This window comes from Symphalangus syndactylus, chromosome 5 (genome assembly GCF_028878055.3).
Source record: "Symphalangus syndactylus isolate Jambi chromosome 5, NHGRI_mSymSyn1-v2.1_pri, whole genome shotgun sequence".
NCBI lineage: Eukaryota > Metazoa > Chordata > Mammalia > Primates > Hylobatidae > Symphalangus > Symphalangus syndactylus.
Genome location: NC_072427.2, coordinates 74,516,586 through 74,543,277, shown reverse-complemented (window position 1 = coordinate 74,543,277; position 26,692 = coordinate 74,516,586). Strand labels below are relative to the sequence as shown.

Here is a 26,692-nt window from a genome sequence, read left to right as displayed (position 1 = left end):
AAAAAAAAAAAAAAAGAAAGGAAGGAAGGAAGGAGAAAGGAAGAAAGAAGAAGAAAGAAAGAAAACTACATATCAATTAGCTAGCTAGCTAGCTATCTAGAGACAGGCTTTCATTCTATTGCTGAGGATGGAGAGCAGTGGGATGATCATAGCTCACTGCAGCCTTGAGCTCCTGGCCTCAAGTGATCCTCCTCCCTCAGCCTCCTTAGTAGTTAGGGCCACAGGTGGACACATTTACACCTCGATTTTTTGTTTGTTTTATAGAGATAGGGTTTCACTACATTGCCCAGGCTGGTGCCAAACTGGAGTCTCGCTGTGTCCGCCAGGCTGGGGTGCAGTGGTGCGATCTTGGCTCACTGCAACCTTCGCCTCCTGGGATCAAGCTCTTCTCCTGTATCAGCCTCCTGAGTAGCTGCGACTTCAGGCATGCACCACCACATATGGCTAATTTTTGTATTTTTTGTAGAGACTGGGTTTCACCATGGCCAGGCTAGTCTCGAACTCCTGACCTCAGGTGATCCACCCGCCTCGGCCTCCCAAAGTGCTGGGATTACAGGCGTCAGCCAACGAGCCGGGAGGAGCACTTTATGTTATTAAATAGCCTAACCCAAGCAGGGCGTGGTCCCTCATGCCTGCAATCCCGACAACTCTGATGGCCAAGGTGAGTAGATCGCTTAAACCCAGTTGTTCGAAACGGGCCTGGGCAACATAACCAGACCCCCATCTCTACAAAAGGTACAAAAATTTGGCCAGGTGTGCACCACGCCTGGCTAATTTTTGTATCTTTTGTAGAGACTGGGTTTCGTCATGTTGCCCAGGCTGGTCTCGAACGCCTGAGCCCAAGCCATCCATCCTCCCGCCTCGGCCTCCCAAAATGCTGGGATTACAGGGCCCAGCCAGCCTCATGTTTTATTTAAGCAGTCCCTCCCTGTTGCACACTTGGATAGTTTTTTTTTTTTTTTTTCTATTTTTTTAGACAGGGTTTACCTCAGTCTGGCAGGCTGCAATGCTGTGGTGGGATCATAGCTCATTGGAGCCTCCAACTTTGGGGTTCAAGTAGCTGGGGGGCTGAGGTAGGACTACAGAGATCCGGTCGCGCCATATTGCTAGGTTGCTCTTGGCCTGAAGGGATCCTCCAGCCTAGGCCGCGCCCGGACATAGTCTTCCAGTTTTGACCAAAATAAACACTGTGCTTGGTCTGAGTTTTCAACTACCCTTCTCCAGCCAGCAACACACAGGACCTGGCGGAGAGGTCGTGGTTACCAGGCTACACGCTGAGAAGACTGCCAAGCTGCAAGGACCCTACCGCCCCAGTGACGTCACCGAACGCCCGCGCTTGTGACGTCGCCGAAGGCCCACCTCTATGGCGTCACCAAGGACCGCCTCTCACGCGGAGCCAATCGGAACTCGCGGAGGGGCTGCTTGGGGGCTTCCAGGAGTGAGCATGTGCGGACGGCTGGCTGCAGGCGGCCCGGCGGGCTGTAACCCGCCGCTGGACTGGCGCTTTCGTGTCCGGAGGCTTCGGCCTGGCCGCTGTCGCCTATAAGCTACGAGGAGGAGCTTTACGACTTGGCCGGGCGCAGCAAAGGCCAGACTTTGCGCGAACAGGCGCTCCGCACCAACCGGCCGGCACCTGGCGGGCACCATCGCACGGTGGCGCAGAAGCTCCTCAATGGCCAGCGCCAGCTGCAGCAGCGGCCGCGCACTCGCCTCACCTGAACTTGGGTACGTGCGCCCCACAACACCTCCCCCAGCCAGGGCCCGGGGACCCCCGGGAGCGTGCCCCCGCTACCTGGCGCAGCTCATCCTGGGCGGGGTCGGTCCCCTCTGAGGCTGCCCCTCATTAGGGAGCTGCACCCCGGAGCTTGACCTCTGAAGGCCCTTTGCGATAGCATTAAGCCTTTGAAACTTTATAGCGGGTTAGAAGGGGCTAGAAAACGAAGAAAACATCTTTTAAAAAATATAAGCGATCGGCGGGGCGCGGTGGCCCACGCCTGTAATCCCAGCACTTTGGGAGGCTGAGGCGGGTGGATCACGAGGTCAGGAGTTCAAGACCAGCCTGGCCAGCATGGCGAAACCCCGTCTCTACTAAAAACACAAAAATTAGCCGGGCGTGGTGGCGGGCGCCTGTAATCCCAGCTACTCGGGAGGCTGAGGCAGAGAATTGTTTGAACCCGGGAGGCGGAGGTTGCTGTGAGCCGAGATCACACCACTGCACTCCAGCCTGTTAGACAGACTGAGATAACGTCTAAACAAACAAATATATGTATGTATTTATATATATGCGATCGAGCCCGAGAGGTTGAGATTAAGTGAGCCGAGATTATATAAGCAATCAAGCACGGGAGGTTGAGGTTACGGTGAGCGGAAATTGTGCCATTGCACTCCAGTCTGTGTGACAGAGGGAGACTCTATCTCTAAAAAATTATATGTAAGTGAGAGCTTTTCTTCCAGCCCTCATGCTCAGATTGAAGAAAGTAATTGGGCCAGGACCCGTGGCTCACGCCCTTAATCCCAGCACTTTTGGGGGCCGAGGCCAGTGGATCGCTTGAGCTCAGGAGTTCAGACTAGCTTGGGAAACATGGTGAAACCCTGTCTCTACAAAAATACAAAAAATTAGCTGGGCGTGGTAGCACGCCCTTGTAGTTCCTGCTGCTTGCGGAGCTGAGGCGGGAGGATCGCTTGAGCCTCGATCCTCGCTGCAGCCTCCACCTCCTGGGCTCAGGCAATCCATTTCAGCCTCCCAAAGTGCTGGGATTACAGGAACGAGCCATCATGCCTGGCCTTACACTATATTTTAATGCTTTTTTTGAAAATGGAAACTTCTACAGGCAATTCACTTCTTCAAACTAATGATAAGGAAATGATGCTATTCTGTCCTGTTATGTGTTTTGTTTGCGTGTATGTGTGTGTGTGTGTGTTTTTTCTTTTTTGAGACAGGATCTTGCTCTATTGCCCTGGCTGGAGTGAGGTGGTGCAACCATAGCGCACTGCAGCCTTGACCTTCGGGCTCAAGGAATCCTTCCCCGTCAGCCTCCCCAGTAGCTAGTACTACAGGTGCATGCTACCACACTTAGCTAATTCTTTTTTTGACATGGAGTATCACTCTGTCTCCCAGGCTGGAGTGCAGTGGTGCAATCTTGGCTCACTGAAGGCTGGTCTCAAACTAACTTCAGATGGTCCACCCACCTTGGCATCCCAAAGTGCTGGGATTACAAGTGTGACCCACTATGCCCGGTGATTTTGCTCATTTTAGATACTAGAACTTTTTAATTTAATTTTTTTTTTTTTTTTCCTGAGATGGAGTCTTGCTTTGTCGCCAGGCTGGAGTTCAGTGGCGTGATCTTGGCTCACTGGAACCTCTGCCTCCTGGGTTCAAGCCATTCTTCTGCCTCAGCCTCCCGACTAGCTGGGACTACAGGTGCGCACCACCACACCAGGAGTTCAAGGCTGCAGTGAGCCATGATCGTGCCACTGCACTCCAGCTTGGGCAACAGAGCGAGACCCTGACTCCACAAGTAAATAAGTCAACATCATATGATCTGTACCAGGGTACAGGCAGGTGCTATTATCCCCACTTTCCATCCTCAACTCTGAGTTGAGTCATACATCAACCTCTAGTAAAAAGTGGCATGCTCTCAGTCAAAGGGGCAAGCCCAAACCACGTGGAAAGGATCTCATCTCTCTTGAGAGCTAATATAAAAAGAATCCCCCCTAGATATAAGCATTGTGACATCAGTTACTTAGGCTAAACATGCCTATTATGCTAAGTGAATTATTAATGATAAATACTTTAACTCTGTGCCATGTTAATTATCATAATATGATTTACGATTTGTTTTAACCTTAGGTTATATGTACCTTGAAGCCATTTATATTTTGGTATACATTTAATGGTTACTATACACTAGACTATGTGTATTGGACTAGACATGGAGAGTCAAAAAGAGTATGTGATCAGAGTAGAAATTATGCCCTAGCTTCCTTCGTGTCTACCTCCTACCTCAAGTAGAAGCAGTAGAAAAAGTAATTACCTAAGATTTTTTGGATTCTGGTTTGTGGAGAAGCACCCTTATATTTAGGCTGATGGGTGGCTAAATTAGAAAGTATTTTTTGTGGTTTAGAATTTTATAGGGAGATGTTCATTATGATTAACTATTCTTTGTATTAGCAGATTTTTGCTTTTTATAGCTGCATGATTTCTTGTTTATTATTCATTCATTATTGTCTATTAATAAACAAAAACTTTATTTCACAGAAACAGCGATATATAATCCAAGTTGGGTTTTTTAATAATGACTGACTTTTTTCTTTGGGAATACATTACTGTTAAAAATGTAGATTATTAGATACATTATTTTTAGTGAATATAAGTGGTATAATTAGAAGGCTGAAAAGAATCCTTGGAAACATTAGTTTAATTTGATAGCTAAGAAACTGAGGACAAGATACTTATTCTTTCTAGCATATTTTCTAAAGTCATTTCATTGTCTCACCAAGAAGTACTTGCATAAAACCAGTTCGATTCTAGCACCTGTTGAATATTTAAGGTTGAGTAAAGTGGGTGAGTTTAACAGATATTTTCCCTTATTTCTTTTAGGCGAATGTGCATTGGGAAAGTCGACGTTAATCAACTCATTATTCCTCATAGATTTGTATTCTGCAGAATATCCAGGTCCTTCTCACAGAATTAAAAAGACTGTACAGGTATGGATATTAGTACTGTTAACTGATGATAAGCTGGAATAATATTAATACACACAAAGCACATGTTGTAACTTTTATTATGCTTCCTTGGAGGTAAGATGCAAACTTGCCCTTAGCTAGTGTAAGATGGTAAATATGACTTCATCAAATTAAAAAAAAAAAGGAGAAGAAGTACAGTTAATCAGAAGAATTATCTTGACTAGAACCTTCCAGATTTGTCCTAAGGACTCTCCTAGAGATGACACTGTGACATAGTAACCAATTCGCCTGGAGTTGTGCTATCTAGTATGATAGTCATTTGCCATATGTATAAATCAGTTAAAATTAATTAAATTAAAAATGCAATTTCTCATTTGCTCCAGATACATTTCAAGTGCTCAACAGCCACATGTGGCAAGTGGCTGCCATTTTGTGCAGCACATATATGAAGATTTTCATCATCGCAGAAAATTGCGTTGGACGATGTAGAGAAAACATGATTTATAGAAAAGCTATTGTTATGTAAATACAGTGTTCTATATTAGTCAGTGGGATAATACCATATCATAGTTAAATGGCAATAGCAATTCTGTAAGACTCCCAAGGTATATATGATCTAATTTACTGCTTCTCAGTCTTTGCTATGCATTCCAATCCTGGGTATCCTGTTAAATTTAATTCTTCTGTTAGGTCTGAGATGGGCTGTATTTCTACATTTCTAACAAGATCCCAGGTGATACTGATGCTGCTGGATGGTAGATCACACTTTATAGAGCAAGGGGTTAGACTCTAGATGTGCACTTCTTATTAAATGGTACAGCAGCCTGTAGCCACTTCTCATCTTAGCAAAGGTCACCTAACTTCAAGTAACATGACTTGGGTTCGTATACGAACTTTGCCACTTATTTGATAAAGTTGTTTAACTTCTTTAAACCCATTTACTTTTCTATAAAATGGAGATAATACCTATCATAAAATTGTTTTTAAGACATACTCTAAAATAATGTAGCTAGATAGAATTCTCAGTATTGTAAGAAATTTAAAACTGTTTGCTTTAATTTTATCCATTTGTATAAATTCTATCTCAATCCTAATTTAAACCTGATATTTAGACCTTCAGTTTTTCCGTAAGTCCTAAGTGAAGAAAACGACTATGAAATTTTAGTCTGAAGTAATTATCTTAGTATTTTATAAATAATATTTTTATTTTTGTTTGAATTCACATTGTTTTTGAGGTATTTTTCTGTCAACTATTAAAACTCCTAAGTTCATCATGAAGTTTTTATATTATTTAAAGTAATCTCTCATTTGAAATTTAAAACTGAATATAATTGTTTTCATATTATGAAGTGTGTTATTAATACACTTAGTGCAAATAATATGCTAATAATTTAGCTGTGTTTCAACAATAAATAGTTTATTTTCTTTCATTTGGAACGTTTTGAAGTAATGAATAACGATTTATTCAACAAAATTTATATTTTTGAATCTTTATATAGAATAACTGCACATATCTTCCACTGATAAATTCATTTTGCCTATTTGAAAATATCGATTATTGTCCATTAACAGTCATCAGTTAATTCATATGTAGAATTGCAACTTGTTTGTTTATTTGCATTCTATAGCTGGCAGCCTGTTATCGATTATATTGATAGTAAATTTGAGGACTACCCAAATGCAGAATCATGCACGAACAGACATCAGATGCCTGATAACAGGGTGCAGTGTTGTTTTTCCTTCATTGCTTCTTCAGGACATCGGTCAGTACCTTGATACTTCTGATTCCTTTTTGTTGTTGTTGCTTACTTTTACCTGTATGTGCATATTTTAGTAATCTTTAAGTTTGTGAAGTACATACAGCTATACCCATTATGAAGTACCAAATTTCATGTAGAAATGTCTTAGTTGAAAAGCGTTTTTAAGTCCTATATAATCTAAGTGATTTTACTCCTTAGTTCTTTATTCATAAGGATTTTCCCTGCTTCGTGGAAATAAACAGTGTTGCCACCGTGGTTTGAGGTCTCAGTGTGGCAAATTTAGCTTTCATGTTGACCACTCTGCTACTAATTGAACGACCAAATGAAGAGAAGTAGCCATACCAGTTAGACCTACTCAGAATCAAAGACGCTATTTATTATAAGTCTCGTAAGAGATGGTTATCAAAAGCACTTGCATGCCGGTGTTTTCTTGTGCCATTTCTTTCTACAATAAATCTATTTGGCTTCTGTTTCACCTTAGCTGTCATAGACATGTTTAGGTATCATATTGTCATTACTAACTTTGTTTATTAGGGCATAAGACCTAGGAATCTAGACATTAATCTGATGTGATTGTTCTGTTATAGTTAGCCTGTACTCCTTTTTTTTGTTCTTTGTACTTCCCCTTTATATTGAGTACATATATGTGTCATTGACAACTGCAGATTTTTCCAGTTATTCTTCCTCAGTCTTTTCCTTTGGGTAAGTAACTCAGCATACATAATTCAGCCACCTGATAATTATAACTCCACCATATCTCCACTGAAAGAACTGTAGTAGCATCAGGCTAAACAGCATTAAGTTATCTAACACTCACATTACAGTAGTAGTGTAAACCGATTCCTTCAAATATACCTTTCTCTTCTATTTTTGGCTTCTCTCTCTCTTTTTTTTTTTTTTTTTTTGTAGATGGGTCAATGCCCATTATCACTCTAGATGGATAAGGGAGCCTTAATTATATACTTACATGTTTGCACTGTCAGATTGGAGTGGGTAAAAATGTTTCTTCTTTTATGTTTAATACTCTTTTTTAATTTATTTATTCTTTTTGCTGCGCCCTAGACCATTACATAAATGAAGACTCCCACCTTCAAGCAGGATTGCGTAGTACATGTTTGTAACTACTTCACATTGCCTTTTGTTGAGGTAATTTCAGTTTTTATTATTATTATTATACTTTAAGTTCTAGGGTACATGTGCACAACGTGCAGGTTTGTTACATATGTATACATGTGCCGTGTTGGTTTGCTGCACCCATTAACTCGTCATTTACATTAGGTATTTCTCCTAATGCTATCCCTCCCCCATCCCCGCACCCCACGACAGGCCCCGATGTGTGATGTTCCCCACCCTCTGTCGAAGTGTTCTCATTATTCAATTCCCACCTATGAGTGAGAACATGCAGTGTTTGGTTTTCTGTCCTTGTGATACTTTGCTCAGAATGATGGTTTCCAGCTTCATCCATGTCCCTACAAGGGACATCAGCTCATCTTTTCTTATGGCTGCATAGTATTCCACGGTGTATATGTGTCACATTTTCTTAATCCAGTCTATCATTTAACAGTGTTCTCAGTTTACATATTTAAATCACTAAACTGACTTAAAAGGCTCAAAAAAAGTAATCTAAAAAATACAGCACACTCTATAACCTTTTATGAGTATTTATGTAGCTTCTTGAATTTATATTTTTAAATCTTTCTCATTTAACTTGTCAGGGCCTTTTCCTGAGAGCCAGCTGAGTGAAATCTTAACCTGCAGTTAAGTGAATAAAATTTGTCAGCTTATAACCAATTTTGTTATTTTAGATCTGAACTCTCTCCAAGTTTAGTAATTCTCATGAAATCACATTCCTCCCATCCCTTTGGGGAAAATTTTATTTCTTAAAATTGCATGGGAAATGAGAGCTTTTTTAAAAGAAAAAAATTTTTGTATTCAAATGATATCTAGTGGCTTTGCACCATTTCTTATTTGTCACAAGGTGTAAGATGTTTAAAATTGCTATATCTTATATATAAAATGTACCTTTGAATAATTTCTCAGGTTTAACTATTTTTAGAAATGGAGCAAACTTTTGCCCATTGGTACATGATATTGTGGATTAAGTGAAAGAATATGAGGCTGGGCACGGTGGCTCACGCCTGTAATCCCAGCACTTTGGGAGGCTGAGGCAGGTGGATCACCTGAGGTCGAGAGTTTGAGACCAGACTGACCAACATGGAGAAACCCCATGTCTACTAAAAATACAAAATTGGCTGGCCATGGTGGCCCATGTCTGTAATCCGAGCTACTAGGGAGGCTGAGTCAGGACAATCGCTTGAACCTGGGAGGCGGAGGTTGCGGTGACCCGAGATCACACCATTGCACTCCATCCTGGGCAACAAGAGTGAAACTCCTCCTCCTCAAAAAAAGAATATGACACAGAATTTTATGTATAGAGTTCCAGATACCCTGCTCACTACAGACTGAAATTCCATGCAGTCTAATACATTAATCAGAGCCTTTCTATCTTGTCTGGGTAGTCCCTAGGTTCCCTTTTTAGAGAGATTTGTTTTTAGAGTAATTATAAATTGGTCCAACCGTGTACTTTCAGTGCCTCCTACCTCCCTCTACAAAGTATGAACTGCATGCATGGCTAATTTATTATTTCAGTTATTATTCCTTCATGTGCATTGTTCCCTATTTTGTAACTATTATTAAAGTAAAAAACTAACTTGGAACATGAATTTTAAAATAGTGTTTTATCCTTCAAGTATTAATTACCACTTTTAGAATAATTGATATCATCCAGTGAGTTTTATACAGGATTTTTTTCCCTTAGAAATACATACATACATACATACAAAAAAATTTATCATTTACTCTGTAGTTGTTTATTATGCTGTAGACTTTGAGGTTAAATAGTCTTTTCTCTCTAGTGTGGGTTTATCTTCTAGAAATGATAAAGGATTTTCTGTTGCTTAAAAACAAGGTTTAAAAACTAAATTTGTTGATGAAAAGACCAGCCAATATAAAACTAAATGGAAAGAAGAAAAAAATTCAACTAGAATGTAATATACATGTGAACTAAATGTTTTTTGTTGCTCACGTTTTGTAGGCTTCTGAAATTTAATGAGACTTTTACAAGGTTTACCTTTTCTCCCTACAGTTTAATTTTTAAACTGACTTCAATGTTTGTTTTTCCCTTTGATTATATTTAAGAAGTTGACTTTTCTAATTTCCTTATCATGTTTATTTTTAAGTATCTTTCTCTTTAAAAGTTGGGATATTATAATAAGTATTCAGCAAGTATTGATTAGCGTTTAAATAGGAAATCTTGTTATTTGGATTTTAATACTTTATATTAAATGCCTTTAAGATTTATTAAAATTTTAGATTAACTGAACTCTACTTTTTTGTCACTAGATTAATAATCAGGCTTGTATCTGACATAATAGCTTAATAAAGCAGTGGCAATTTAAATTAGTCATGAGTATAAATTGAAAAACCATAATTTAGAAATCTGAGATTGAATAATTCATGGCATTTCTATTTAGTGTTTTATATAATGATTAATAAAAAGAAGCAAAACTTAATTTTTTTTTCAAAGATGGATAGGTTCAGGCCAGATGCAGTGGCTTACACCTGTAATCCCAGCACTTTGAGGACCAAGGCAGGAGGATTGCTTCAGGCCTCAGACTAGGCAACATACTGACATCCTGTCTCTACAAAACATAAAAAAATTAGTTGGAGCTGGGCGCAGTGGCTCACACCTGTAATCCTAGCACTTTGGAAGGCTGAGGCAGGGAGATCACCTGAGGTCAGGAGTTCAAGACCAGCCTGGCCAACATGGTGAAACCTTGTCTCTACTAAAAATACAAAAATTAGCTGGGCGTGGTGGCGGATGCCTGTAATCCCAGCTACTTGGGAGGCTGAGGCAGGAGAATCGCTTGAACTCGGGAGGCAGAAGTTACCGTGAGCCAAGATTGTGCCACTGCACTCCAGACTGGGCAATAAGGGTGAAACTAAAAAAAAAAAATTAGTTGGGCATGGAGGCACACTCCTGTAGTCCTAGCTACTTAGGAGTCGAAAGTGGAAGAATTGGAGGCTATGGTGAGCTTTGACTACACCACTGCACTCCAGCCTGGGTGACAGAGCAAGACCCTGTCAAAAAAGTAAATAGAAATGGATAGGTTCGTTTAGTTAACACTAGTGAGGCAAGAACACAGTTTACAGATAATATAAACAGTGTTATTCCATCCACACACTCTTTTTCATTGTGCTCCCTATTCTCTGAATGCCAGTGTCAAATTTCAAGGGATTTAAGACAAGGAGAACTAGAATAGGCAACTATCTTAATTCTCCATGTTTGCTTTCTCCCCCTCACTTTCTCTTTCTGCCTGTCAGCCTTACTACCACAGTGAAGTACATACAGTAATCTTTGTTAGTGAAAAGACTGGACTATCTTATTAGTCTTAGGACTCTGATCCCCCCAATTTTAATATATATGTTTCTCTTTCTTCATTTTAAAATGTCAGTCAATTCAATTATTAGTATTAGTCAATACAGTTAATAACAGAATGAGACCTGTATTTCATTTTTCTCATGTTTTTATAAAAATTAAGGAATACCACTTTAGAATGGTAGTCCTTTTCAAAATATTTCCAGTGTCTTCATTTATTCTTGTGAAACATAAAATTTTAGTCCACAATGTATTCTAGATTTGAGGACTTTGGTTCTCATTTAGAATTGCTAAAGGACATAAGGAAAATCGCAGCAGCTTACTTTCTTCTCAGGAAATATTTGGGCACCTTCACGAGTGTTAGATACCATGCTAGGTCCTGAGGATACAGATGAAGGAGACAAGGCCCTCACTGCAAAGAGTATTTCAGTGAGAAGATGGGAGAAACAAATACACATGCTCCTCGACTTGGGACAGGGTTACATTAACCCATTGTAAGTTGAAGATACGTTTGATACACGTTGCCTGCTAAACATTATAGCGTAGCCTATGGTTGGACAAGTCATCTAACATAAAGCCTATTTTGTGATAATGTTTTGAATATCTCATGTAATTTATTGAATACTATACTGAAAGTAAAAAACATAATGTTTGTGTGGTTTCTATTCAATGAGTATTGCTTGCACACTATCAAAAATTTGAAAAATTGTTAAGTGCAATCATAGTTAGTGAGGAAGCATCTGTATGCAGGCAGGCAGTTACTGTACAGCACATTAAGCGTTGTGACCACATAGAAATATGCCTAGTCTTAGATTGGAGAAGGATTCCCAGTGGAAATTGGATCATAAACCAGTGTCTTGAGGATGAATAGGAATTAGCCAGGCCAAGGAGAAGCAGGATGATAATGGAGGGTGTTCCAGCCAAGGTGGTAGCCTGTGGCCAGATGTCAAAGTATGGTGCTTTCAAGGAATTGTAAGAAGTTCAAAAAGGTTGGCACATTGGAAGTAGGAGGCAAAGGAAAAGCTAGGAATGCTAAGAGATGAGGTCAGCTGGAGAATCTATGTCTTCACAAGCCTCATAGGCCATACTAGTTAAGGCATCTGGTCTTTAATAAGATTTTTGGTCAGGGCATAACTTAATAAGATTTGGATTTAGAAAGACCACTCTGACTTCAGTATGGATGGTTTGTATTACAGTTATTCATTCCAAACGTCTTGGTGGCCTAGACTAAAGTAATGGAAATGGAGATATACATACATATAAATATACATCTATACACATACTATATATATGGGAAGAGGATTAGAGGAGGGGAGGAATCCTAGGTTTCACACTTGAGTAATTGGGTAGACTAGTCCCATTCACTGAGATAGGAAGCATAGAATAGAGAAAATGAGGTTCAGATGAGCTTTTGATTTTAAGGAGCCCATGGAACACCCGGGTAGCATATCCACTGGGTAAACACAAATCTGGAACGTAACAGTGAGATATGGGGTGTGTATGAAGATTTGAGAGTCAGTTGACCAATTGAAGATAAATGAAATCTAATTGGGGATGTGAAGAATCTTGTTCTCCCAAACTGATCAATTCAGTCTTATTAAATACTGTGTATTTCAGACAAACCATTGGATATTGAGTTTATGAAGCGTTTGCATGTAAAAGTGAATATCATCCCACTTATTGTCAAAGCAGACACACTCACACCAGAGGAATGCCAACAGTTTAAAAAACAGGTGAGCAGGATGTGTTAACTCAGGTTTCTTATACCATTCTCATAATTTGCAGTTTTTACTATTTTTAGTATAATTTGTTGCAATCCATTCCTCTTACTGCTTTACTGTATTTTCATTTATGTTGTATTAAAAATAACTCTTGAATCTTCTGCCTTAGTTTTCCCCTCAAAGCTCTTACCCATTATCATAGTATCCTTATCCTTTGTCAGTTTTTAAATATGATTTTTTTTTTTTTTCTTTTTTTGAGATGGAGTCTCACTCTGTTGCCCAGGTTGGAGTGCAGTGGTGTGATCTCGGCTCACTGCAAGCTCTGCCTGCCGGGTTCACACCATTCTTCTGCCTCAGCCTCCCAAGTAGCTGGGACTTACAGGCACCTGTCACCATGCCCGGCTAATTTTTTGTATTTTTAGTAGAGACGGGGTTTCACCGTGTTAGCCAGGATGGTCTCGATCTCCTGACCTCGTGATCCACCTGCCTTGGCCTCCCAAAGTGCTGGGATTACAGGCCTGAGCCACCGCGCCCGACCTTAAGTGTTCTTTAATAACACCCCCACACAGACAATTTCTCCCCATACTTTTTAGAATTATTTTCTTAAAATGAATTCCCAGGAAGTGGATTATTCTTTCAAAGGCTGTGATTATTTTTATGGATCTTTATCTCCCCCCTCCCCATTTTGTCATGGTGCTTCCCCACTAAAACAAATTCATTTTATAAAGCGTACATCTGTTTCACTGTGACTTTGCCAGCATTGTTTGTTATTTTTATTTTGAAAACCTTTTGGGAATGAAGTGGTACCTAATCATTTCTTTATCTTTTCCTTTTATTTTCCAGAAAGGATGAACATTTTAAAAGCAAAGTTTTCTTTTCCCCGTTTTGTAAACACCTGTTCAAATCCTCTGTCTTTTTGACCAGTAGTACTTGGTATTGCCCGTATTTATTGATATGGGTTCTTTTTATTCTGAGTATTTAGTTCTCTCTCATTTTCACTGTATTTTTTATGTTTTTTTCTTTTGCTGCTTATATCCTATTTTTGTTTTCAGTGCACTTTATAGGATATTTATAGTTTAAGTTATTGTTCAAACCCATGACCCTAAAATTAAGAGTCTCATGCTGTATGACTGAGCTAGCTGGAAGACCGCTAAACTGTTTCTCTAGTCTCATGTCTAGTTGTCTCAGTAATATTGAGTTATACAGTCACACATATTTCTAATTTAATTGTGTTTGGTTCATTATATATTACATTTTATGAAATGTAGGGTCAATTCTGGAACCTTTCTCTCTTCCAGTAGTCTTTATTTTTGGCCAGTAGTATATTGTTTAAACCACAGCAACTTTGTATAATATTTAAAAATAGATTGTAATTGTCTCTATTGTCCATATAGTACTGTTGTAACAAAATATTTTGTTTTTCACCTTTTTCAATATGAATTTCAGAATACCTTGAAACCTGTTATTAAAAGCCCGTTAAAATTTGCTTTGAAGTTATGCTAAATTCATATAAATTTTCAGAATGTTTGAGTACGTTTTTACTGTATCTAGCATTTTTCTGTTTTACACTTACCCATTTCCATTTTTAGTTTGTAATGTGCTAAGTTTCAAATACTATCATGTAATACATTTCTCTTCTTTTATTATGTATTTCAATTTGGATTTTTACTGATAAAAAAGATGAATATGATGTGACCTCTTCTTTCAAATTGGTCATATTCTGGTGGTTGTACTCAGGTCATTTAATACACAACCTCTGACTAAAACCACTGGTTTCAGAGCCAGCTCCTATTATTCGTTTTTCTCATCATGTATTTTCACCTCATTTATTCTGTTTTATTTTGTTTTTTTTTTTAATATATATAGGTAGGTACATACCCTAATTGTAAAATATATGTAGTTCTATTTTTTTTCAGTGACAATTTTATTTCTGTTTGCTTCTATCTAGTATAGTAACCACGTAACACAATTTTTTCAGGGTCCTTTTATAGCTACTGGGAACCTTTGCCATGAAAATTGCACCAAAATATAAGTATAGGCAGGGAAGCTAGTTTTAGGTGTATTAGCCATTGGTTTTTTATGGGCCCAAAGAAGGATAGGTAGTTGGAAATTATTTGGATGTCTATATTCTGTTTAGAATTTGGAGTGATTTTGGACATGATAATTTAATTTGAACTAGATCCTTCCTGATGTTATTATTAAGTTGTCTCCTTTAGTTTTCTGCATTCTCCTTATTAATTCTTGATTTCTAGGGTGTGTTTTCTCCCTGTGTCCTTCCCTAATCTTGTAACTGTTGCTCCTCAGTTTGTGTGTATGCACATGTACACGCAAGGATTTTTCTGATGAATGTGCAGGGAGCAGTGGTGTACTTAGTTTCACTTTACTTTTGCCAGATTCTACTAAAAATTTTAGGTAAGTTTAGCCCCGTTTATTCAATTAAATAAGACACTTGGGGATTTATATCTAAAGGAAAAATCTCAGTCGTTGTAAATAAGTGACCTAAAGTCATTATTGTGGAAATCAATCAGAGAAATCCCTTTCTGGAGTTTTACATCTTTTTTGGAACTCTTTTGGTATGATAGCTATATGACTTTAACACTTCTGAAGTAATTGGATTTGGTGTTTATATATCAAATTTACAGTTTAAAAAAAAAAGACCAGCATAGTACTTTGATTTTAGGTTATAATTTTGCATCATTAAAAAACAGTAAAGGATCTGGAAACAAGGGGCCTTATAGGAATCTAAGAAGCATGTAATAAACATAAGACTAATGTACTAATTATTAATGTACTAATTACGTATGGTGCTCTTTGGCTGCTTCTTCCATTTTACATAATGAAAGAAATCCAAGAACATAAAATATATGAATTTCCAGAAACAGATGATGAAGAAGAAAATAAACTTGTTAAAAAGATAAAGGTAGGTTAATCCCTGTACATACACTAAAGTAATCTGAGACCTTAAAAACATACTACAACGTCCACAGGAAAGATCAAAAGTATCAGTGTTTTAAGCAGTTGGCTTACAAAATGCCTAGGGAGATTTAATGTTGAATTCAACTTTATAGTTAACTTTGAAGATTAACTAGTATATATAATAAGGAATTGTATAAACTACTGAGGTGAATAACCCAATCCTTATTTCAAATTGTTTTTAATTAACTGGCTTTCGTATTATTTAATTTTTTCCCTCCTAAAAAGTAAGTGATGAGAAAGGAAAGGAGAGAATTCCTTCTGTTATGTTTTAATTGCCAGACAAAAATGTATTTCTTTTGTCTTTATAAAAGCCAACCAAAATTACAGCTAGATAGGAGGAATAAGTTCTAGCATTCTGTAGCATTGTAGGGTGGCTGTAGTTAACAGTAATTTAGTCTCTATTTTCAAATAGCTAGAAGAGAGGATTATGAATGTTCCCAATACTGAAAAATAAGTGTGAGTTGATAAATGTGTGAATTACTCTAATTTGATCATTACATATTTGTATACAGGTATCAGAATACCATACTGTACCCCACAAATATGTACAATTATGTTTCAATTAAAAATAATAAAAACCAACCAAAAATTTACATCAAAATAATTTTCTGCAGTTTAATTTATCATGGTTTTCTAAGTACTTTGGCCCTAAAACTGGTAAACTGAATAATGGCATTATGTAGGCAAATACCTTGGAATAATGAAATGTTTATACCTCGCCAGTGAAGAATTTCTGCAGTTGTATGAAATGGCTGGTTATATATTTCCGGGAGCCACAGAATGGTGAAGGGCTATGCATGGATGAATACAAATCCAGTCACCTGGATTTGAAATTCATGGTTAGAGCTTAGCAAATATACTATTCCCTGCTTTAGGTACTGTTATAGTTGGTTCATGATTAAGTAGGCAGGCTAGTCATTAACCTCCTTTTTTTTTATCCCTAAATGCTTTTCTATATATATGTGTTTATATATATACACATATATACACACACACACACACATATATTTTTTTTCTTTTGGAGACGGAGTCTTGCTCTGTCGCCCAGGCTGGAGTGAAGTGGCACATCTTGGCTCACTGTAAGCTCTGCCTCCCGGGTTCACGCCAGTCTCCTGCCTCAGCCTCCCGAGTAGCTGGGACTACATTTGCCCGCCGCCACGCCCGGCTAATTTTTTGTATGTTTAGTGGAGACGGGGTTTCACCATGTTAGCCAGGATGGTCTCGATCTCCTGACTTCATGATCCACCCACCTCGGCCTCCCAAAGTGCTGGGATTAGAGGCGTGAGCCACCGCACCCAGCCAATGCTAATATATTTTTTACCTTTTTCCTCCCAAGTATGTGACAACTTTCTGTAGTGATATTTAGTAAATAATTTGCCCAGTATATTCTTGAATATTCTTAAATTTAAAGAGGAAATTTGGCAGGGTGCGGTGGCACATGCCTGTAATCCCAGCACTTTGAGAGGACAAGGCAGGCGGATCACGAGGTCAAGAGATCGAGACCATCCTGGCTAACACGGCGAAATCCCGTCTCTACCAAAAATACAAAAAATTAGCCGGGCGTGGCGGCGTCTGCCTGTAGTCCCAGCTGCTGGGGAGACTGAGGTGGGAGAATGGCGTGAACCTGGGAGGCGGAGCTTGCAGTGAGCTGAGATCGCGCCACTGCACTCCAGCCTGGGCGACAGAGCGAGACTCGATCTCAAAAAAAAAAAAGAGAGAAAATTTAATTTTATTTATTGTTTACCTTGTCAGTAATATCATGTGATGTCATTTTACTAAATATTTGTTAAGTGGCCTATAGAAACTAATGCAGAAACTAAGTTTCTATCAAAATTGTTTTTTTGGCTAATCTATTGAGTAATGTAACTTTTTTTATTCTTGAATTTATGAGGACTACAGAGATGTATTTGAACAAGAATACTTTGTTTTATAGTACCGTTTACCTCTTGCTGTGGTGGGTAGTAATACTATCATTGAAGTTAATGGCAAAAGGGTCAGAGGAAGGCAGTATCCTTGGAGTGTTGCTGAAGGTAAGGTTCTCTTCAGTGAATGACTTTCTATAAGATCTCAAGACTGTGATTAAAAATTTGTATTTATAGTAAGTAGTATGGTACGCATACTGTATTGATATAGCCTAGATTTCAAGGACAGTATTGATTTCAGGTTCTTATAGTCTCATTTTCCTGTTAAGTATATGCATATTTTTCAAACCTATATCCTACTAAGTCAGGTAAGCATGTGTTAAGTCTTAAAGTTGTAGTATAGGTTGAACATTTTTTTTTTTTTTTTTTGAGATGGAGTCTCACTCTGTCACCCAGGCTGGAGTGCAGTGGCATGATCTCAGCTCACTGCAACCTCTGTCTCCCGAGTTCAAATGATACTTCTGCCTCAGCCTCCTGAGTAGCTGGGACTATAGGCGCACACCACCACACCTGGCTAATTTTGGTATTTTTAGTAGAGACAGGGTTTCAACATATTGGCCAGGCTGGTCTCAGACTCCTGACCTTATGATCCGCCCGCCTCAGCCTCCCAAAGTGCTGTGATTACAGGCGTGAGCCACCGCACCCCACCTAGGTTGAACATTCTTAAAGAGAAAATTCAAAATGTGAATTGCTCCAAAATCTAAAACGTTTTGAGCACTGACATGCCACTCAAAGGAAACGCTCACTGGAGCATTTTGAATTTTGGATTTTTGGATTAAGGATGCTCAACCAGTAAGTGTAACACGGATATTCCAAAATTCCAAAAAAATTCAAAACATTTCTGTTCCCAAGCATTTCAAATAAGAGATAATCAACTTGCCCCACCCAGGTTGGCATCCCTGCCTCATCATTAAGTATATTTCTGTTTTCTTATTTGAAAACATACTTAAAATTCAGGGGTTCTTTACCTTGGGCCCAAAGTTTGCTCCCAGGGAATCTAATGAACCTCCTGGAATCAAACATTTTGGAGAGAAGGCCAGTCACTTTTATCGGAATGTCAGATGGGTCATGGACCCTCAAGAATTATTTTAAAAATGTATAAGCCCAGTTAAAACATTCACAGTATCCTTTCGTCAGTGCAAAATTGCCCTTTCTGACATTGCATATTTAGAGTAAAAAAATTTCATTAGTAAGAGATCCTCTTTACTAGTTTTGTAAGGAGTTTTTTGTTTCTTAACTTGCTATCTTAAATTATTAAGCATTAAGTAAGGAGTTTTAAATACCAATAAAATCTTAGTTATAACACCAAACCTCAGAAGTCCTTCCTCTTGGCAATAGGTTTATTGTGTTTGTTTAATCTATTTAATCTTCTGCATTACAGTAAGCTGAAACCAAAATTGAGAGATGATTGTTTTATGTTTGTTGCTATTATCTTTGAACTTTGTTTTTTTTTTTTTTAAGAGACAAGGTCTTGCTATGTTGCCCAACTGGCCTCAAACTCCTGAGCTTAAAGTGATCCTCCCACGTCATGCTCCTCCCTTATGACATCACTATAGACACACACCACTGCCCCTGGTTTATTTTGTACAGTTCTTTAATTTTTAGGATATTGTTTCAAGTTACTGTCCTTATTGGCAATTTTCCCACCAGTGACCCGTGTACCTTTTTCCCAGCTCCCTCTGCTATGACCAGGGAACTTTTAGTTGCTGAGCTGAGGCTTTAGAACTTACATACTGCTTAAAAACAGGAAACGGAGAAATTGATTTCCATCTCTCTTTTGTAGTTTACTCCTCTACTCTCAAGTAATATTCGTATTTGTGATACATTCTTTAAAAATAAAAGTAAAGAACCTTAAAGTTCTTGGCTCCCTTTTTCATTTTGGTTACCTTAAGATTTTTTCTAAAGTGATTCTCCCTTCACTTACACCACTGAATTTTTTAAATGTATGATAGAATAAATTTATTTTTTTTTACCAATAATGAGAAAATACATGGTTTCCCCTTACAGAATTTCAAAATTGTTTCCAGAGAGCTCATTTGTTAGGTTTATGTATCTATTTCTGAGGATTAAACTACAATAAGGCAATAATATAGTACACTTCTCTGTCATGCCCTTACGTTGAGTAGTATGTTTGTGTTAAATGTCAAAAAAATTGATCTAAGCCAGGATTCACAGGTCCAGGAATCTAGGGGTGGAAGTGGAAGTTGCACCATTCACCACCACCCCCAGTGATCCACTAGCAAAATTTTTGCTACTTGTTCCTGTGACATTACATTCTGCTAGCCTAGGGGTCTTAGTTCCAGACATGGGAATGCTGCCACCAGGAGACACAACAACGATTTCATTAAACTGGAAGTTAAGACTCCAACCTGGACAGTTTGGGCTCCTCTTACCTTTAAATCAACAGGCTAAGAAGGGAGTTACAATGTTGGCTGGGGTGATTGACATGGACTATCAAGATGAAATCAGTGTACTACTCCACAATGGAGGTAAGAAGAGTACAGGCCCTGTGGCTTTGCAAGGTACAGACTCCTCCCAACTGCTTTCACAGGCTAGCACTGAGCATCTGCAGCTATTCCAGGCGCATGGTGCAAGCTATCAGTGGATCTACCTCCACCACCTTCTGGAGGATGGTAGCCCTCTACTCACAGCTCCACTAGGCAGTGCCCCAGTGAGGACTCTGTGTGGAGGCACTGATCCTGCATTTCCCTTTTGCACTGTCCTAGCAGAAGTTCTTTATAAGGGCTCTGCCCCTGCAGCAAACTTCTGTCTGGACATCCAGGCATTTACATACATCTTCTGAAATCTAGGTGGGGGTTCCCAAACCTCAATTCTTGTCTTCTGTGTACCTGCAGAACCAACATTATGTGGGAGCCACCAAGGCTTGGGGCTTGTACCCTCTGAAACAATGGCCTGAGATGTACCTTGGCCCCTTTTAGCCAAGGCTGCAGAGCCTGGGGCACAGGGCACCAAGTCCCATGGCTGCAAACAACAGGGGTGCCCTGGACCTGGCCCAGGAAATTATTTTTCCCTATAGGCATCCTGGCCTGTGATGGGAGGGGCTGCCATGAAGGTCTCTGATATGCCCTGGAGACATTTTCCCCATTGTCTTGGAGATTAACATTTGGCTCCTTGTTACTTATGCAAATTTATGCAGCCAGCTTGAATTTCTCGCCAGAAGATGTTTTTTTATTTTCTACTGCATTGTCAGGCTGCAAATTTTCCAAACTTTTATGCTATTGAATGCTTTACTGCTTAGAAATTTCCTCCACCATATACCCTAAATCATCTCTCTCAAGTTCAAAGTTTCACAGATCTCTAGGGCAAGGGCAAAATGCCGCCAGTCTCTTGGCTAAAACATAGCAAGAGTGACCTTTACTCCAGTTCTCAACAAATTCCTCATCTCCATGTGAGACCACCTCAGCCTGGAGCGTATGGACAGCAAAGTCCAGGTGAATGGTCAAAGCCATTCACCAAGTCTTTAGGAAGTTCCAAGCTTTCCCACATCTTTCTGTCTTCTTCTGAACCCTCCAAATTCTTTCAACCTCTGCTGTTACCCAGTTCCAAAGTTGCTTCCACATTTTTGGGTGTCTTTAGAACTGTCCCACACTCTGTAGCACCAATTTACTGTATTAGCCGATTCTCATGCTGCTGACACATGATTTTTCTTGGCCATATTGTCAACCAAGAATCTCCAGAGCCAGCAATGACCCACTGCTTCCTGGGACTCACTTTGCCCCAGGCCTGCTGCTGCAGGAGCCTCACCCACTCAGCTCAACTGTGTAATAACTTGTACCTGTGTTTGGCAGTTCCCAAGCCCTTGTCCCAGGTCCAAGAAGAATGAGAATACACTGACAATTCAATGGGTGAGGATTGGTGGAGAAGAATTTTATTGAGTGATGGAATAGCTCTCAGTGGAGAGAGGTTGCAGAGGGTGGTTTATATCCCAGTGTGGCCAAGTCCAGAGCTTTTTATGGGCTCAGAGTAGGGGAGTGTGTGCTGATTGGTTTGTGAATATGCAAAAAAGTTTAACATGAAGATACTACTTAAAGGTGGGCACGACAGTGTAGAAAACCAATTAGAAAAGGATAGGTATCTGCACAATAGGTGAAGGGTGGGGACCAATCAGAGGAAAGTACATGAAATGGGAAGACAGGTTCTCAATCTGGTCTATGGATCTACCAGGACTTGTAGCTAGGTTTTAAATTGTCTTAGGCTTGAAGGTGGGGTTTCACTGGGTACCCGCCCCTGTCTGCCTAGGCATTTGCCTACCTCCTGCTGCTATCACTGCTATGAATAACTACCCAAGACTGGATAATTTACAAAAGAAAGAGGTGTAATTGACTCACAGTTCTGCACAGCTGGGGAGACCTCGGGAAACTGACAATCATGGCAGAAAGGGAAGCAAACACATCACATGGCAACAGTAGACAGTAGTTCTGAGCAAAGGGGGTAAAGCCCCTTATAAAACCACCAGATCTCATGAGAACTTACTATCAGGAGAAGTGCATGGGAGTAATCACCCTCATGATTCAATTACCTCTCACCTGGTCCCTACCATGACACATGGGGATTATGGGAACTACAATTCAAGATGAGATTTGTGGGAGGGACAGTGTCAAACCATATCACACATGTATGTGCATGTGCCTGCACACACACACACACACAGAGGAAAATATTGACATGAAGGAAGCTATGATTCCCTGCTTATATTAATATACGTAAAACCCATTGGCACAATTTATGGGGCCTTCAATGCTATTCCTTGTCTGATCCAAGTCCAGGACACCTCTAGCTTTATTAATGATAATGATGATCATTATTTTCATTATCATTATTGACTGATAATAGCAGTGACTAGAGATAAGCCTGTTTGCCCAAGAAGCCATGGAAAATTATGTTTAAACCTAATAATATTCAACATTGACTTGGAAAGAAGTGCCTTGCCGATAAGGGATGATATAGTTATGAATTTGACTTGAAAAGTCATTGACAAATATATACATTCTATGAGTAGGCAAATATTCCCAAAGCATCATTCAGAGGCAGTGCAATTATTGTTCTGAGGCATGAGAAGGCAGCCAGAGAACTGATGTCATTCTCCCTGTCACTTTCTCAGGAAGGTTAAACAGCATTCTATGAGCTCTTCTCGGCTGATTTATTAAAGGTTTTTTGGAGAAAACGGTGGGAATTCAGGAACCACTGGAATAATGGGTGGGAGAATTTGCAGAATAAGATTGCATCCCACACAGAGGCACAGAGAGCAGAGGTTAAGAATGAAAAGAACAGACAAAAGACCTCACCTGAAAGGAATGATGACAATGGGTAAGGAGTGGGCTATTTCATATAAAGTTAAAATGTCATGTTTTTATTACACCAAGGAAATAAACTATTACAGACAGCTGACTACAGATGTTTATAATTAGCACAGTACTTGGCTCTCATTTTCCTGGATTCTGCCCCATTCCAAATAAACCTGTATTGTTTTCATTCTCATTAGCATCATAGAAATCATTCATATTGAAGAGCCTATTAAGACACTCAGATACATGTTACTTCTAGATCTTATATCTTCTAAGCCATTTGCACAGAGTGAGGATTTGATATTCCCTAACTAGGTAATAGGATTACTATATTTTGAAATGTTCCTTTTGGGACAATCCTTATGCAGTTTCCTGTTCCCTGTCAGGATGGTTTAGTCTATACAGTGAAAAGAAGGGTTGCAGCAGGTTTAAATATTTAAAAGTAAAGCTTATTTGAGCTGCATAAAGTCATTGCTACCAGCAGCAGAGAAAGCATAAGTCAGGCTCCATTTTTTACCTGAGAAACCTTGAAGAGCTGCTTTTGTCACTTGTTTGTATTATTTTTAAATGCCTTCCAAGTTTATAAAGTCTTGGAAAACATAACGTTTATGTATGGAGAGGACTCTGACCAGGGTTTCTCATCCTCCTCTTGTTTGCTGGGCCTGGCTTTTCAGTCTTCTTGCAGGACTTTAATGAGCAGGGAATTATTCACAGTTAATGACAGCCAATCACTACAGTGGGGAATATATACTTATAAAATGATGACAGATAGCCACACCATGTGATCAGAGTATACAAATTACACCATAAGCAGAAAGTAGTTATGGTTGATTGGAGCAATTAAATGTTTTCTTCTTTAAAAAACTCCAGTGAGAATATTTTAGAAAATGGCATTTTAATCATCTGTAGAACTGTCAAAATTATTGTCTCCTAATAGTTGTAAAGTATGCCATGTTTAGAATTAACTGTAATCCCTTTGCATAGCCATGGGATTCTTCCCCCAGAAACCTGTTTACTTGAAACTTATTTTTAATCACAGACTTAACATCAACTCATTCCCATTCTGAAGGAAATGCCAATAATTTTCTAAGATTAGAAAAGAAGACACTGGGCTTCCATGAATGAGTAACAACTACGCAGTCTGCGTAGCCAGATTAGGGAAAACAAAATTCTAAACAAATATGCTTGTTATCTTGCAGTTAGACTCTCCCCACCAGATCAGAACATGGTCAGGTGCTGGAAGGCATCCTAATGACCTCCTAAAAAGTAACTAGGTTACTCTCCAGGGCCACTATGGAATGGAAGCCAAGGAAGCCACCTGGTTTCACTGAGAATGGATTGTGGAACCTGGGAAACCTGTGAGAAAAGGAGGCTAATGAAGAGAAGATGTTCACATTGACTTCTGTTTTTTTTTCTTTCTTTCTTTGTTGGGGAGTGGGAAGAAGACGGGGCAGGAAGTGCTAAGGCCATTAACAGGTAGGGCCAAGGGGAAATCTGTTGTCTCACTAGGGCCCAGGGAAAATGTCTGACCTCTACAGAGATTGGGCCATTTCATCTTTTCTACTCAGCTTTGCGATTTGGGAAAGCTTAGGGAATGTGCCTGAATGGATCCCATAGCCTTGGAGGAATGTCAGGAGACACTGAGAAGCAGAACATAGCTAGGCAATAGGTACACATGCCTGGTAAGTACCTAGTAGGAGAGAGGGAAAGCACCCAGGGGATGCAGATTGGATTCTGACCCTGGATGTGCCAGTCCCATGGACATTCAGACACAATGATCAGGGTTTTGCAAAAGTGCTGGGTATCTTCATTCACAAAGGCAGGCACACATACAGCAATATTTTTAGCTCAACCATGTCAGCAATATCTTTTTCATAGCAATGGGCTGCTAAGCTTGGATACTATTTACTTTTTGTTGGTTTTATAAGTTAAAATTTGAGAAACTTTTTATGACAATATGTATTTTTTCTTGTAGAGCTTGGCAGTCTCCCTTAAAATGCTGAATGAAGAAATTTGACTTGTGAATACAAACATGTGCTACAGGATTTTATATTAGAATTTTGGCCAAAACAGACAATTGCCTTCTGAAGTACCCAGTTTAGTCAAGTATCTAATAAAAGCTTGATTTTTTTGAGGACATACTATGTGATAGGCACAGTGTTTTACTTGTGCTAACACATTTAACCTCTGCAACAACTGTTTGCACAATAGCTTACAAAATAAGAAAACTAAGGCTCAGAGAGATAAAATGAGTTGGTTGTGATTAAAAAATCAAATATTAGATAGCACCTAGACGGAAACAAGTTCTATCTGATTATAATATCAAATTTGTAATAAGAAGATATTTCCTCTGGCTTGATATAATAATATCTTTTTTATTTAGGGGTAAAATATTACCACAGATGTAAAATATAAGGGTAAAAAGACACCTAACCTACATTTACATTAACAGTGCACTCAAAAAAATGTCATTGTCTTACCATTATAATAGTTTTTTTAAAAATTATATAATTGTTATTTAAACTTGGGTAATATGCTTTTCTAGATCTTTCATATATATCAACCATATGGATTCAACTTTATAGTCACTCTTTAATGTGAATTTTCATAGTTTCATTTACCTCTCATGGCACCACCGTAGTGGTTGTCTTATTCATTTATTTAATTAGAGTGGTACTAACAGAAGAATCTCACTTCTGTTTAAAAACATGTCTCGGCTGGGCACGGTGGCTCACGCCTGTAATCCCAGCCCTGTGGGAGGCCAAGGCAGGTGGATCACCTGAGATCAGGGGTTCTAGACCAGCCTGGCCAACATGGTGAAACCTCGTCTCTACTAAAAATGCAAAAGTTAACCAGGTGTGGTGGCAGGCGCCTGTAATCCCAGCTACTTGGAAGGCTGAGGCAGGAGAATCGCTTGAACCCAGGAGGCGGAGGTTGCAGTGAGCTGAGAATGCTCCATTGCACTCCAGCCTGGGTGACAAAAGTGAAACTCTGTCTCAAAAAAAGAAAAAATGTCTCATCTTGATTATGTAGAAATGTACACACTTTCCCCAGATTCCATTTCTTGGATGTTATCTATATGTTCACAGGAAGATAAAGCTTCTGAGATACCCTTGGACACACAGCAACTCCCTCCCCACCAACCCCTACCTAAAGTAACACAGCTTCTGGGGAAAATCTATAGTGGGGGTTCATCATGAATGATCCTTCTTCCTGGATTTTCAGGTACTGCTTTCCTTGTCTAGGCAATAAGGCTTGAAGAGATGTGTTTGTTGTAGAGTTAACAACCTTTTTCAGATGCATGAAAAGAAGCTGTTTATTTCACCCAAGATATGTCAGTATATAATCACCTTAGGAAAGCCAGTTTACCTTATGGAATGAAAATCAAGTTTCATGGCTTAAAATTCACACGGTGCTGTCTGTAAAGACTAGGCAGTAAGGACTCTAGCCAACTGCTATAGATTACGCGGACTTGTTCTTTATCCCTGTGATGGTTCCTTTACTTTTCAGCATCCTTATAGCCTGCAGGTTTCTAAATTGAGCCTGGGTCTTCATATTATATATAAATAGTAAGGCATCCATTTAGCCAGATTCAAGTGGTCTATGGCTTGAGGCAGAATGAGAAAAATTTCCAGAACAAATAACTTCTACCATACTGAATAAAGATACTTGATCAAATTAACTAAAGGTAATTCTGTTATCTGCTGAAAACCTAGGTATCTAAACCAGGGAGAGGTCCTGCTGCTAAGACGCCAAAACTTGAAATTCTTAAAACAGCAAATGACTACATATTCTGTAGATCCACAGCTCTATTTCCCAGTTCTCATTTACATATTTAATTGTTTCCAATAAGACCTCTTTGCAGCAGAAATAGACAACTTGT

General features: G+C 39.2%; 1 protein-coding gene across 16 annotated transcripts in view; it reads left to right on the top strand.

The window, feature by feature from the left end:
* The first annotated feature begins 1,411 nt into the window (after nt 1-1,411).
* LOC129483194 (septin-7-like) overlaps nt 1,412-26,692 on the top strand; it is a 200,271-nt gene continuing 174,990 nt past the window's right edge. For 2 of the 16 annotated variants that reach the window (XR_010121090.1, XR_010121089.1), the window contains exons 1-7: nt 1,439-1,725; nt 4,601-4,707; nt 6,315-6,449; nt 7,509-7,592; nt 12,502-12,617; nt 17,515-17,611; nt 25,899-26,034. Coding sequence is in view for 2 of the 16 variants with exons in the window: in XM_063640366.1 (XP_063496436.1) it covers nt 6,365-6,449; nt 12,502-12,617; nt 17,515-17,611; nt 19,177-19,226 (348 nt within the window). In the remaining 14 variants the exon portion in view is untranslated. Of the gene's footprint in view, nt 1,726-4,600; nt 4,708-6,314; nt 6,450-7,508; nt 7,593-11,218; nt 11,428-12,501; nt 12,618-13,448; nt 16,186-17,514; nt 17,612-18,964; nt 19,360-25,898; nt 26,035-26,692 lie in introns of those variants that run through there. The other 14 variants (XR_010121098.1, XR_010121097.1, XR_010121093.1 and 11 more) reach the window with 13 other exon arrangements.